Below are 14219 nucleotides of genomic sequence, written 5' to 3'. Positions count from 1 at the left end.
AACTCCACTCATTTCCTCCAAATCAAAGGTGTTGCTATGGGTACCCGCATGGGTCCTAGCTATGCCTGCCTTTTCGTGGGATATGTGGAACATTCTTTGTTCCAGTCCTACTCAGGTCCTCTCCCTCACCTCTTTTTCCGGTACATTGATGACTGTATTGGTGTCGTTTCCTGCTCTCGCCCGAACTAGCCAATTTCATTCACTTTGCCTCCAATTTCCACCCTTCCCTCACCTTCACATGGTCCATCTCTGACTCTTCCCTTCCTCGACTTCTCCGTCTCCATCTCTGGGGATAGGTTATCGACCAATATTCACTACAAGCCCACTGACTCCCACAGTTACCTGGACTATACTTCCTCCCACCCCGCCTCCTGTAAGGACTCTATTCCATTCTCCCGGTTTCTCCATCTCCGCCGTATCTGCTCCGACGATGCCACCTTCCACACCAGTGCTTCCGACATGTCTTCCTTTTTCCGCAACCGAGAATTCCCCTCTACCGTGGTTGACATGGTCCTCGACCGTGTTCGTTCTATCTCCCGCACTTCTGCCCTCACCCCTGCCCCTCCCTCCCGGAACCACGATAGGGTTCCCCTTGTCCTCACCTTTCACCCCACCAGCCTCCACATCCAACGGATCATCCTCCGCCATTTCCGCTACCTCAAGTGATCCCACCACCAAACGCATCTTCCCCTCCCCTTTCAGCATTCCGTAGGGACCGCTCCCTCCGAGACACCCTAGTCCACTCCTCTATCACCCCCAACAGCCCTTCCCCTTTGCCTGGCACCTTCCTGTGCAAGCGCAGGAGATGCAACACCTGCCCCTATACCTCCCTTCCCACTGTCCAGGGCCCCAAACACCCCTTCCAGGTGAAACAGCGATTTACTTGTACTTCTTGCAATCTAGTATACTGTATTCGCTGCTCACGATGCGGTCTCCTCTACATTGGGGAGACCAAACGCAGATTGGGCGACCGCTTTGCGGAACACCTCCGTTCAGTCCGTAAGGGTGACCCTGAGCTTCCGGCCGCCTGTCACTTTAATTCACCACTTTACTCCCACTCTGATCTCTCTGTCCTCGGGCTATTGCATTGTTCCAATGAAGCTCAACGTAAGCTCGAGGAACAGCACCGCATCTTTCGATTGGGCACTTTGCAGCCTGCCGGACTCAACATTGAGTTCAACAATTTCAGATAATTATCCCTGTCCCCATTTTTCATGCAGTATGATTTTTGCCATTCCCATTTGCAACATTTTATCTTTCCTGCCTCTTACAAAAGTACAGGGTGTTCTTTCTATTTCTTCCTCCCCTCCTAACCCCCGCCCCCGTCTCTGCACCTGCTTAATATCTGTTACATCTCCAGCTTTTTCCAGTTCTGATGAAGGGTCCCAGACCTGAAACGTTAACTCTGTTTCTCTCTCCACGGATGCTGCCTGGCCTGCTGAGTATTTCCAGCATTTTCTGTTATTTCAGATTTCCAACATCCGCAGTATTTTGCTATTATACAACATATGGATAATGTACAATGATTCAGAAAATGTATGTTTTGTAAAGCGTCTTACTAAAACTGCATCAACCCAGATTTTTGCTAAATTCCCTTTCTCCTAAGAGCAGATCACAGAAAAGGTCTTAAAGCAGAATGTACTTAAATACCAAATTTTATATACAATGGCACAGAATTTGAGGTCAGCAGCCAACTGACTGCGCTCGCCGCTGACCTCTAAGCAAGCTACGCACAAAGACCTAGCGATCTCCGTGGCATCGATTTTGGCTCTCCCGGCCTTTGAAACTGGCGCCAAATCAAGTAAAACCTAAGTGTCCAGCAACAGTGATGTCATCAAGCAGACTAAGCAGCCAATCACATTGAAGCATTCTCAGACAGCAAACCAGGAAATAAAATGCGCAGATTCTAATTCACTTTGGTTCCATTTTACTCTGGCTAGATCCTAAGACTGACCAGGAAAAACTAACGGAACATCTCCTTAAAGATCTCCCATTGTTCCAAGTACAGGCTAGGTACATTCCAACGAGAGGGAAGGGTAAGGGAATCAAAGCAAGGGCTCCTTGGATGACGAGGGAGATAGAGATGATGCAACAAAAAAAGAGGGTGTATGATGAATGTCAGGTGAATTCTTCAAGGAGGACCAGACCAAATACAGTAAGTTGAGAGGGGAAGTGAAGATGAAAATAAGATTGACAGAGAATGAGTAGAATGGCGGTTAACATAAAAGGAAACCCAAAAATCTTCAAAATATAAACAGTAAGCGGGTAGTAAGAGGTGGGGTGGAGCCTATTGGGGACAAAGGTGGTGATATATGCTTAGAGGCGCAGGGCAAGGCTAGAATACTCAATGAGTACTTTGTATTGGTGTTTACTAAGGAGGTGGATGCTGACAAAATATCAGCAGTGAAAGAGGTAGAAGTAATGGAAGGGGTGAAAATTGATAACAGGATGTACTAGAAAGGCTGGGTATGCTTGGAGTGGATAAGTCACCTGGTCCAGATGGCTTGCATCCCAGGTTGCTAAGGGAATTGGGGGAGGAGATAGCAGAAGGGCTTGCCTTAATTTTCCAATCTTCCCTAGATGTGGGGGAGGTGCCTGAGGATTGGAAAGTGGCAAATGGTGCACCCTTGTTCAAGAAAGGGAGTAAGGACAATCCCAGTAACTACAGGCTGGTCAGTTTAACATTAGTGGTGGGTAAAGTTTTTAGAAACAATAATGATGGAAAAAATTAATGGGCACTTGGAGAGTTTTAAGCTTATTAAGGAAATCCAACACTGATTTGTAAAAGGTAGATCATGTTTGACTAATTGAATTTTTTGATGAAGTAACAGAGGATTGATGAAGGGAATGCAATGGATGTTGTCTACATGGATTTTCGTAAGGCATTTGACAAAGTACCATATAGATGGCTGGTTAACAAAATTGAGGCACATGGAATAGGGTGGGTCAGCTTGGATAAGGAATTGGCTTAAGGACAGAAAACAGCGAGTTGTGGTAAATGGCTGTTTTTCAGACTGGAGGATGGTAGACGGTGGTGTTCCCCAAGGGTTAGTGCTGGAGCTACTGCTTTTTTGATGTATATAAATGACCTTGATAGTGGAATAGAGTAGAATTTCTAAATTTGCCGATGACACCAAACTTGGGAGTGTGGCAAACAGTGATGATACCAAAAGACTGCAACAGGACATAGAAAGGCTAGCAGAATGGGCAGACACCTGGCAGATGGTGTGAGGTGATGCATTTTGGCAGAAGGGACAGGGAGAGGCAATATACACTTAATGGCACAGTTTTAAAGAGTGTGCAGGGACAGAGGGGCCTGGGAGTTAATGTGCATAGGTCCCTGAAGGTGGCAGGACATATTGAGAGAGTGGTTAGCAAAGCATATGGGATCTTGGGCTTCATAAATAGAGGTATTGAGCACAAAAGTAGAGAAGTTATGCTGAACCTTTATAAAGCGCTGGTTAGGCCACAACTGGAGTATTGCGTCCAATTGAGAGGGTGCAGAGGAGATTTACCAGAATGGTTCCGGGGATGGGGGATCTTAGCTACAAGGACAAGTTGGAGACGCTGGATTTGTTTTCATTAGAGCAAAGGAGGTTGAGGGGTGATTTGATCGAGGTGAACAAGATTATGACGGGTTTGGATAGGCTAGACGGGGAAAGGCTGTTCCCACGAGTTGATGGTACAAGGACTAGGAGACACAGATTTAAGGTTTTGGGCAAGAGATACAGGGGGGATGTGAGGAAAAACTTTTTTGCGCAGCGAGTGGTAAGGTAGAAGCTGAAATATCAAACTTTAAAAATGTGTTTTAAAAACAATGTAATTCTTATATTAAAGGAAATATTTGACAGTCCACAAATATAAAATTCGTTTTGCAAGACCAGAACAGTTGTTCAACAGTCAATATGCTGTTAATAACCCAGTTACACCTCTTTCAATAAGGTTTAACAGCGATATTCCAGCATAAGGGAAGTTTTTGTCCTTTAGTGTGATTTGAATTGATTGCCGGCTCCGGGGATTTCCACAGTCCAACCTGTGGAGGAGTAGGGGATGACCGACAGCAACTTCTAGATTTCCTCGTTTATCTGCGCATGTGCTGATTCTAGAAGTTGCTGTCACTTTCAGAGGAGTAATGATGGCGAAACGCTGACAAAATCCGGGCCATTAGTTCTTATACCAGATGGGTAATGTGCTTGCTTTCCTACATTGACTCCCTGTCCCCCAACGTTTCAAATTTAAAACTCTCGTCCTTGTGTTAAATCCCCTCGCCCGTCCCTATCACTAACCACCTTCAACCTTACAATTCCCCTTCAAATCTCTGTTGCTCTGGCTTCTTGTCCGTTCGCCTTCCCTTTGCCCCACCATTGGAGGTTTTGCCTTCAGCTACCTTCCATATTCTGGAATTACCTCCCTAAACTCCACCTGCCTCTCCAGCTCCTTCTCATTAAAATCCACCTCTTTGACCAATCGTTGGTCACCCCTCCTAATATCTCCTTCCCTGGCTCAGCGTCCATTTTTGCTGGATTACACTTCTTTGACGTGCTATATAAATGCAAGTTATTGTTGTAAAATATTTTGCTACAAGGTTTTACCCCAGGTTCTCCACCACTTTGCAACCTGAAACAGCTTCCCACTGGCCAGTGACTTCCTAAAGTGCTCACTGTCTGACCGGAAGAATATTAGTTCCTTTCAGGTCGCCTGGCACTTTCACAGCCTGGAGGAGTCCGTGTTCCATTTATGAGAGGTTGCAGCCACCGTTCTGTTATTTGAAGGGGCTGTTCCTGGACTTCTGGCTCCACTTCAGTCCCCACCTACCCTGATCTTTGGCCAGCTAGTATGGAGGCGGGCAGGTAAGTCAGAGGACCTCCTCGTCAGTGTGCTCCTGGGCCTGGCTGAGGTGGCCATCCACAGGTTGAGGTTGGATGCAGCCCGTGGGGGTGGTTGCACTGTGGCTGCCTGCCTCTCTTCCACACTTGAGTGGTGCTGGAGAAGGTGCGCGCGGTGTCCGCCGGTGCACTTGAGACTTTCTGCGACCCATGGGCACTGCAGGGTCTGGTGTGTGTTGTGGGTTAGGGAAATAATAGTGATTTAATTTAAGCAGGCTCGAGGGGCTGAATGGCCTACTCCTATCTTCTATGTTTCAAGTCCCACTCCAGGGACTTGAGCACATAAATCTAGGCTGTCACGCCAGTGCAGTGCTGAGGGAGCGCTGCACTGTCGGAGGGACAGTACTGAGGCAGTGCTGCACTGTCGGAGGGGCAGTACTGAGGGAGCGCTGCACTGGGTCGGAGGTGCCGTCTTTCGGATGAGAAGTTAAACCGAGGCCCTGTCTGCCCTTTCAAGTGGATATAAATGATCCCATGGCACTATTTCAAAGAAGAGCAGGGCAGTTATCCCCCGGTGCCCTATCCAATGTTTATCCCTCAATTGATATCACAAAAGCAGATTATCTGGTCATTATCACATTGCTGTTTGAGGGCCCTTGCTGTGTGCAGATTGGCTGCTACGTTTCCTATTTTACAATGGTGACTACACTTCAAAAGTAAATTGGCTGTAAAGTGCTTTGGGACTTCCGGAGGTCGTGACAGGCGCTATATAAATGCAAGTTTTTCTTGTTCTCTTTGACGTCACACTCACACAGGCGCCATCTTTGTAAAGGAGCGGGGGGGGGTAAAAGGCGGGCCGGCAGTGGGCGAGTGACAGGAAGTGACGGTATGAGGCCTGTGACGCCCCCGCCGCTCCAGTCGGACGGCCCGCGGTCAGAGCGAGCCATGGAGTGGCGCGGGTACTACTGAACCCGTCCGCCTGCCTCTCCGGGCCTCCCTCCTGCTCCCTCAGGATGCCAGCGCTGCGGGAGCTGGGCCTTCGCCTCCGGCTACACCGGCTCCGCGACACCGGCCGCCAGTATCCCGTCTTTTGCTTCACCCTGCTGCTGCTCAGCTCGGCCACCCTGCTGCTCAACAGGTAAACCCGGGAGAGGGAGAGGGGCAGCCCGGGGCTGGGTCTGAAGCTGCTCGGGGCCCGCTGGGCTGCATTGCCTGTGTGCAGTGCGCTGGGCCGGGCTGGCCATTTTAAGCGAGTGTCAGTGAGTCGTGTTTAATGGCGAAAATTGCGGCTGCAGTGCAGTGAATTAGTTCAGTGACAAATGAAGGCGTGTTCAATACTGGGACATTCTGTGGGCTGGGTGAACTTTCTAAACGCCCAAGGCTTTTACTCTGGTTTAAAAGAAAGACTTGCATTTATATGGCGCCTTCCACGACCACCGGACGTCTCAAAGCGCTTTACAGCCAATGAAGTATTTTTGAAGTGTAGTCACTGTTGTAATGTAGGAAACACAGCAGCCAATTTGCAAACAGCAAGCTCCCACAAACAGCAACGTGATAATGACCAGATAATCTGTTTTTTTAGTGTTGTTGATTGAGGGATAAATATTGGCCAGGACAACTGGGTAACTCCCTTGCTCTTCGAAATAGTGTCATGGAATCTTTTACGCCCACCCTATAAAGCAGACAGGGCCTCGGTTTAACTCATCCGAAAGACACTGCAACACTCCCTCAGTACTGCACTGGGAGCGTCAGCCGAGATTTTCGTGCTCAATTCTGTGTAGTGGGACTTGAACCTACGACCTTCTGACTCAGGCGAGAGTGCTATGCACAGCTCTTTCTGTTTTTATCCTAAATTTACATTTTGTGCCCATTTGCTGCCCAAGGTCTGTTCCGCCCCCAGCAACCATTTGCTTGTAACAGGAAATGAACCAGGAGCAACAAGCGCAGTGCTCACAACAGGCTCGTTCTGTGCACATGTGGATGGACTGCACTAAAATTCCAGGTACATGTCCTCCACTTCAGAAACAAAATCTCCCACTTAGTTTGATACCAAGCACTAACATGGTGGTGAAAGCCAGCAAATTGAATTAACAGCACCAGTAATAGCGGAGGCGGATGACGCATGAGAGAAATGGAGAAATAAACAGGGCTCTGAGCGACTTTACCCACCCGAACTCATCGCCATAACTCCTTTTGGTGGCAAAGGCAGCCCATCCCTTTCCTCCTCCCCAACCCTTTCACAAATAGCCAGCGGTATCTCAAAGGACATGAGCACCCAGACTAGGCCTGTCCATCCATCGGAGAAGCACATGGCCATGAATATAAAGCTCCGAGTCTGAGGTAGGAGAAAAATCGTGTTAAAGCCATCAGCTATTTTAATGGCCCAGAAATTCAGGTCTCCACGGGTGAGTACGCACGGGGTGCTCACCCGTAGGCCCAATGGAAGTGCCGGTTTTTTGCATGCACTGCGCATGCGCGGGAAACTGGCACTTCCGTTCCTCTGAAAGCAGGGGTTCAGAGGTCAAACATGTGCGCAGGGGAGTCTGCGCGTGCGCATTGAACTAACGTTTTTTTTTACAGGTTTTTCCGTGAGGGTAAGTCTGCAAAAGTTAGAAATTTAAAAAGCAGGCGTAAGGCCTGCTTTTTACAAGGTAAGTGGTGAATTAATTAAAATGAAAACATTTTTTCCACAGGTTTATTATTTTTAAATACTTTAAAGCAAGGTAAGTTTATTTTTAGCCCCATTAGCATATACAATTATTTTGTTCAAAAATTTAAATTATTGTTTAAAAGTTATTTCATGTAATTTATAGTTTATTTAAAAATTCTGATTTAAAAAAAAAAAAAAAAAAATTATTGGAAGGTTTAGTACTATTTTGGGGCCGTAGTATTTATAAGTCTTGACAGTACTTCCTGTCAAGACTTATGAATGAAGCATTCCCTGCTCCGATTGGCTCCCCATGGCCCACGTGATCCCAGGGGATGCATCGAACTAACTGCGCCCCGGGATACGCAAGCACTGCGTGCCGGCAGCTGGACCAGGCCCCGGATCGGAATTCCACGGGGCCCTACAGCTCAACTGCCGGCGCGCAAGGTAAGTGCAGGTCGGGGGCTTACACCCGCGGGAAGCCCCCGACCTGAATTTCTGGGCCATTAACTTTTTTATTCGTTCCTGGGATGTGGGCGTCGCTGGCAAGACGAGCATTTATTGCCCATTCCTAATTGCCCTTGAGAAGATGGTGGTGAGCCGCCGCCTTGAACTGCTGCAGTCATTGTGGTGAAGCTACTCGCACAGTGCTGTTAGGTAGGGAGTTCCAGGATTTTGACCCAGTGATGATGAAGGAAAGGCGATATACTTCTAAATCAGGATGGTGTGTGACTTGGAGGGGAACTTGGAGGTGGTGGTGTTCACATGCGCCTGCTGCCCTTGTCCTTCCAGGTGGTTGAGGTTGCGGGTTTGGGAGGTGCTGTCGAAGAAGCCTTGGTGAGTTGCTGCAGTGCATCTTGCAGATGGTACACACTGCAGCCACAGTGCGCCGGTGGCGGAGGGAATGAATGTTGAAGGTGGTGGATGGGGTGCCAATCAAGCGGGCTGCTTTATCCTGGATGGTGTTGAGCTTCTTGTGTTGTTGGAGCTGCACTCGCCCAGGCAAGTGGAGAGTATTCCATCGCACTCCTGATCGCACTCCTGATCTTGCAAACAGATCAACGGAGGATGCAATCACAACTGCTTGGCACTGAATCACCTAGATGGTAAGGAGACCTACATCAGAATGCTGTTCATAGACTACAGCTCAGCATTCAACACTCGTCCCCAACAAGCTGGCCTCCAAACTCTTGGCCTGAACACTTCCCTCTGCAACTGGACCCTGGACTTCCTAACAAACAGACCCCAGTCTGTCAAATTAGGTAACCACACCTCCCCCCCCCCCCCCCCCCCCCCCCCGACCCTGAACACTGGGGCCCCACAAGGATGTGTGCTGAGCCCCCTCCTCTACTCCCTCTTCACCCACGACTGTGTGGCTGTTAATGGTTCGAACACCATCAAGTTTGCGGATGATACCACGGTTGTAGGCCAGATCACCAACAACGATGAGTCAGCCTACAGGGAGGAGGTCCAGCATCTCGTGAAGTGGTGCGCCGATAACAACCTGGCCCTTAACATCAAGAAAACCAAAGAAATCATTGTGGACTTCAGGAAGTCCAAAGGCGGAAGTCACACCCCCATCCACATCAATGGGGCTGTGGTGGAAAGGGTGGCCAGCTTTAAGTTCCTCGGAGTCCACATCACGGAAGACCTCTCCTGGTCCCTCAACACCTCCTCTCTGGTGAAGAAGGCCCAGCAGCGCCTATATTTCCTAAGGAGGCTGAAGGGATGTAACCTGTCACCCCTGATCCTCTCTAACTTTTACCGCTGCATTATAGAGAGCATCCTGACGAACTGTATGACAGTATGGTATGGCAGCTGTACCTACTATGACCGGAAAGCCCTGCAGCGGGTAGTCAAAACTGCCCAACGCATTACTGGCACCCGGCTACCGACCATAGAGCACATATACCAGAAACGCTGTTTACGGAGGTCACGGTCCATCATCAAAGACCCTACCCACCCCAGGCACAGTCTGTTCGCCCTCCTGCCATCTGGGAGACGCTACAGATGCATTCGCACCCGTACGACCAGATTTAGGAACAGCTCCTTTCCCAGGGCTGTCATCCTACTGAACTCCACAAACAAACTCTAAAGCCTGCACATCTGCCAATGCACTTTATTATGGTTATATGTTTATGTTAATATACTACAAGCCAAATGTATGTTGAATGTTTAAATGCCTTAATCCAAATGTACACTCTCGGGAGCCGCAAGCCTACATTTCGTTGTACTGCACTTGTGCACTAACAATGACAAAAGTTGATTTGATTTGTGCCTTGTAGATGGTGCAAAGGATTTGAGGAGTTGGGAGGTGAGACACTCGCCGCAGAATTCCCAGCATCTGACCTCTTGAAGCCACAGTATTTATGTGGCTGGTCCAGTTAAGTTGCTGGTCAATGGTGATCCCCAAGATGTTGATGGTGGGAGATTCGGCGATGGTAATGCCGTTGAATATCAAGAGGCGGTGGCTAGACTCTCTTGTTGGAGATAGTCATTGCCTGGCACTTGTGTGGCACGAATGTTACTTGCTACTCACCAGCCCAAGCCTGAATGTTATCCAGGGCTTGCTGCATGCGGGCACGGACTGCTTCATTATCTGAGGAGTTGCGAATGGAACTGAACACTGTGCAGTCATCAGCGAACATCCCCATTTCTGACCTTATGATGGAGGCAAGGTCATTGATGAAGCAGCTGAAGATGGTTGGGCCTAGGACACTGCCCTGAGGAACTCAACAGCAACTCGGACTTAAAACATTGAAGGAGAGAGTCACACCGGATCCCAATTAGTATGGTCTTGCCGTAGGCCCAGAGACTAGAAAGTTTCTTTCTGCACCCCTTCCCCCCCCCCCCCCCCCCCCCCCAAAACTGACACAGGGCTGCTCTGCACCAGGGGAAAGAAAAGGGTTGAAAGGAAGGGTCACACTACCTCTGCCCACGCAACGCCGGAATAACTCACGGATTTTCCTGCCCCAACTCAGGTTTTAATCTCCGGAAGAGAAGTTATAACTTCCACTACTTTATTTAACAATTAAAAGCGGCGAGTGGTTTATGAACGTGAAGCTGGATCAAAAGAATCTTACTGAGACAAACACTGCTGTAAAAGTCAGTGACACGCAAAGGGACTTTCTAAACATACAAATGGTGTCCAACAGTAAGAACCTGAATGGACTGCGCATGCACAGTGTGGTAAACCACTTGTTGTTGTTGTTGTTACACACTGTTGTACCTATGCATGCCTCAACATGTCTCGGCTGGCTCCACCCGCACAGGCCCAGGTATAAAGGTGATTGACCTGCAGCCCCCTGCCTTCTTGGAACCCAGTCAACCACGAGAGGCATGCTCTGTTCTTTGCTAATAAAAGCCTTTAGTTACTCTCTTAACGCTCAGTCTTTTATGAGTAATTGATAGCGCATCAATTTTATTAGCAAAAACAAAATGTCGACATTTGCTGAACAGCAGGCTGCTGCACCAAACGCTGAGCAACAGGAGCTGCTGCGAGCCCTCAGACCAACATGCCTGGACCTAGACCCCCAAGAAGCGGGTTCGGCTACCAAATTCGCGCATTGGCTGCGTTGCTTCGAGGCCTACCTGCAAGCCTCAACTGTGACCCTGGACGAAAACAAGTTGGAAATCCTGGCCTCAAAGGTGAGCCACCAAGTTTATACAATAATCCAGGACGCGACGACCGACGCGGCGGCTATCGGTCTGCTAAAAGGGCAATACGCACGCCCGGTAAATACGGTCTATGCCCGGCACCTCTTAAGATCCCACAGACAGCAGCCCAGGGAATCGGTGGAGGCCTTCTTACGGGCACTACGGATACTCGGCCGAGACTGCGATTGCAAAGAAGCATCAGCCGCAACACACACAGAGGGACTGATCCAAGATGCTTTCGTTGCGGGTCTAAGGTCCGACTACTCCCGGCAGAGACTGTTGGAAAAGGGAGAAATGGACCTGAGAAAGGCAGTGTCCCTCTCGCTCGACGTGGCCCACAGGAATATGGACGCCTTCTCCCCTAACCGCTCCGCAACGTGGACGCCACAACCTTGGGTCATGGGACCGCCACCTTCAACTGCTGCTGCGATGTCCAAGGCACAGAAATTTTATTTTTGTGGCCAGGCAAAACACCCCAGAGCATGCTGCCCGGCGAGAAACGCTACCTGCTCCGGCTGCGGGAAGAAAGGACACTGTCAGCGCCTGCAAAGGTAAAACCGCTAACGCCAGCAGCGCCGCGTGTGAACCGTGGGGGCAGCCATCTTGTCCGCCATCTTGGGCTCCCCCAGCCGCGTGGGGATCGGGACCATGGGCGCCGCCATTTTGTCCGCCATCTCGGACGTCTCCAACTTCAACCACGGGGGACCCGGACTCAACCACCGCCTCATCTGACGACCACATCGACTCGCTCGACCATACGCTGGCCTCCGTGACGCTGGACCAATCTCTCCCTCATCAACTGTCCAGGTCCATGATGGACATTAAGGTAAACGGCCGCGCCACTACCTGCCTTTTTGACCGGGAGCACGGAAAGCTTTATCCACCCCGACACGGTGCAGAGTTACTCTCTCCCGGTCCTGCCGACGCGACATCGGATCTCTTTGGCTTCCAAAGCCCAGTCAGCGGACGTCGGTGGCTACTGTGTAGTGACCCTTTCAGTAAGGGGCACAGAATACAAAAATTTTAAACTCCTGGTCCTGCCCCATCTTTGCTCTGCCGTTCTACTGGGGTTGGATTTTCAGTGCAACCTTAAGAGTGTCACATTAGCGTACGACGGACCCCTCCCCCCACTCACAGTCTGCAGCCAGCAGCTTTTAAACCGCCCGCCGCGCACCATTTGCAGCCTCTCCACCCTTAAAGTCCCCCCCCCCCCCCTCCTTGTTCGCTAACCTCACCCGCGACTGTAAGCCCATTGCTACCAAAAGCAGGCGTTACAGTGCCGGGGATAGGAGCTTCATTAAATCCGAGGTAGCAAGACTCCTGAAGGAAGGGATTATTGAAAGTAGCACCAGCCCATGGCGAGCACAAGTGGTGGTAGTGAAGACTGGCGGAAAACAGCGCCTAGTTATTGACTACAGCCAGACGATCAATCGCTACACCCAGCTAGATGCTTGCCCACTCCCCCCGCATATCTGACATGGTCAATCAGATAGCACAATACCGGGTGTTCTCGACGATTGACCTGAAGTCGGCATACCACCAGCTCCCCATCAGGGCTGAGGACCGCCAGTACACAGCTTTTGAAGCTGACGGTCGTCTCTACCACTTCCTCAGAGTTCCCTTCGGCGTCACCAACGGGGTTTCAGTCTTCCAACGGGAGATGGACCGGATGGTCGACCAGAATGCGCTCCAGGCCACTTTCCCCTATCTAGACAACGTCACCATCTGCGGCCGCGACCAGCAGGACCATGATGTTAATCTAGAGAAATTCCTCCATACGGCCCAACGGCTGAACCTAACCTACAACAAGGACAAATGTATGTTTCGTACCAAGCGCCTTGCCATTCTTGGCTGTGTAGTGGAGAACGGAGTCATCGGCCCCGACCCCCGACAGGATGCGCCCCCTTATGGAGCTCCCCCTCCCCCACTGCCAAAAAGCACTGAAGAGATGCCTGGGGTTTTTCTCGTACTATGCTCAGTGGGTGCCCAACTATGCGGACAAAGCCAGACCCCTCATCAAGTCCGCCTCCTTCCCCCTGACAGCAGAGGCCTGTGCAGCCTTCACTCTCATAAAAGGAGATATTGCGAAGGCCACAATGCACGCAGTGGATGAGTCCATCCCTTTCCAAGTGGAGAGCGACGCATCCGACTTTGCCCTAGCTGCAACCCTTAACCAGGCGGGGAGACCCGTGGCCTTTTTCTCAAGGACCCTCCAGGGCCCCGAGATTCGACACTCCTCTGTCGAAAAGGAGGCCCAGGCCATTGTGGAAGCTGTGCGACATTGGAGGCATTACCTGGCCGGAAAACGATTTACCCTGCTCACTGACCAGCGTTCAGTAGCTTTTATGTTTAATAAGAAGCAGAGGGGCAAAATCAAGAACGACAAGATATTAAGGTGGAGAATCGAACTCTCCACCTACAATTACGATATCTTGTACCGGCCCGGGAAACTCAATGAGCCCCCAGATGCCCTATCACGTGGTACATGCGCCAATGTGCAGGTCGATAGACTGAAGACCCTCCACAATGACCTCTGCCACCCGGGGGGTCACCAGGTTTTTTCACTTCGTCAAATCCCATAACCTGCCCTACTCCATCGAGGAGGTCAGGACCATGACCAGGAACTGCCAAATCTGTGCTGAGTGCAAACCGCATTTTTATAGGCCAGACAGAGCAAGCCTGATCAAAGCCACGCGCCCCTTTGAACGGCTGAGCGTCGATTTTAAAGGGCCCCTCCCCTCCTCCGACCGCAATGTGTACTTCCTCAACATAATTGATGAGTATTCCCGTTTGCCATCCCTTGCTCAGACATGACCAGTACCACAGTCATTAAATGTCTGAATGACCTCTTCGCCTTGTTCGGTTTCCCTAGCTATATTCATAGCGACAGGGGCTCATCCTTTATGAGCGACGAACTCCGGCAGTACCTGCTCTCGAGAGGTATCGCTACAAGCAGGACCACCAGCTACAACCCCCGGGGGAATGGCCAGGTGGAAAGGGAGAATGCGACGGTCTGGAAGGCAGTCCTTTTAAACTTGAAATCTAAGGGCCTCCCGACCTCTCGCTGGCAGGGAAGTCCTCCCTGCGGC

The 14219-nt window shown here is 50.2% G+C and overlaps 1 protein-coding gene across 16 annotated transcripts in view; it reads left to right on the top strand.

Annotated features, from left to right (window-relative positions):
- Positions 1 to 5696: 5696 nt before the first annotated feature.
- Positions 5697 to 14219, top strand: part of snx14 (sorting nexin 14) — a 278601-nt gene continuing 270078 nt past the window's right edge. For 5 of the 16 annotated variants that reach the window (XM_085982074.1, XM_085982071.1, XM_085982073.1 and 2 more), the window contains exon 1: positions 5711 to 5964. In XM_085982074.1, the coding sequence (XP_085838200.1) occupies positions 5840 to 5964 (125 nt within the window). In that variant the 5' untranslated portion in view covers positions 5711 to 5839. Of the gene's footprint in view, positions 5965 to 6709; positions 6829 to 14219 lie in introns of all 16 variants that reach the window. The other 11 variants (XM_085982064.1, XM_085982063.1, XM_085982061.1 and 8 more) reach the window with 8 other exon arrangements.

The sequence above is a fragment of the Somniosus microcephalus genome, chromosome 3 (genome assembly GCF_052327205.1).
Source record: "Somniosus microcephalus isolate GS21.2 chromosome 3, FLI_Smic_1.0, whole genome shotgun sequence".
Taxonomy (NCBI): domain Eukaryota; kingdom Metazoa; phylum Chordata; class Chondrichthyes; order Squaliformes; family Somniosidae; genus Somniosus; species Somniosus microcephalus.
This window is presented reverse-complemented; position numbering and strand designations above follow the sequence as displayed.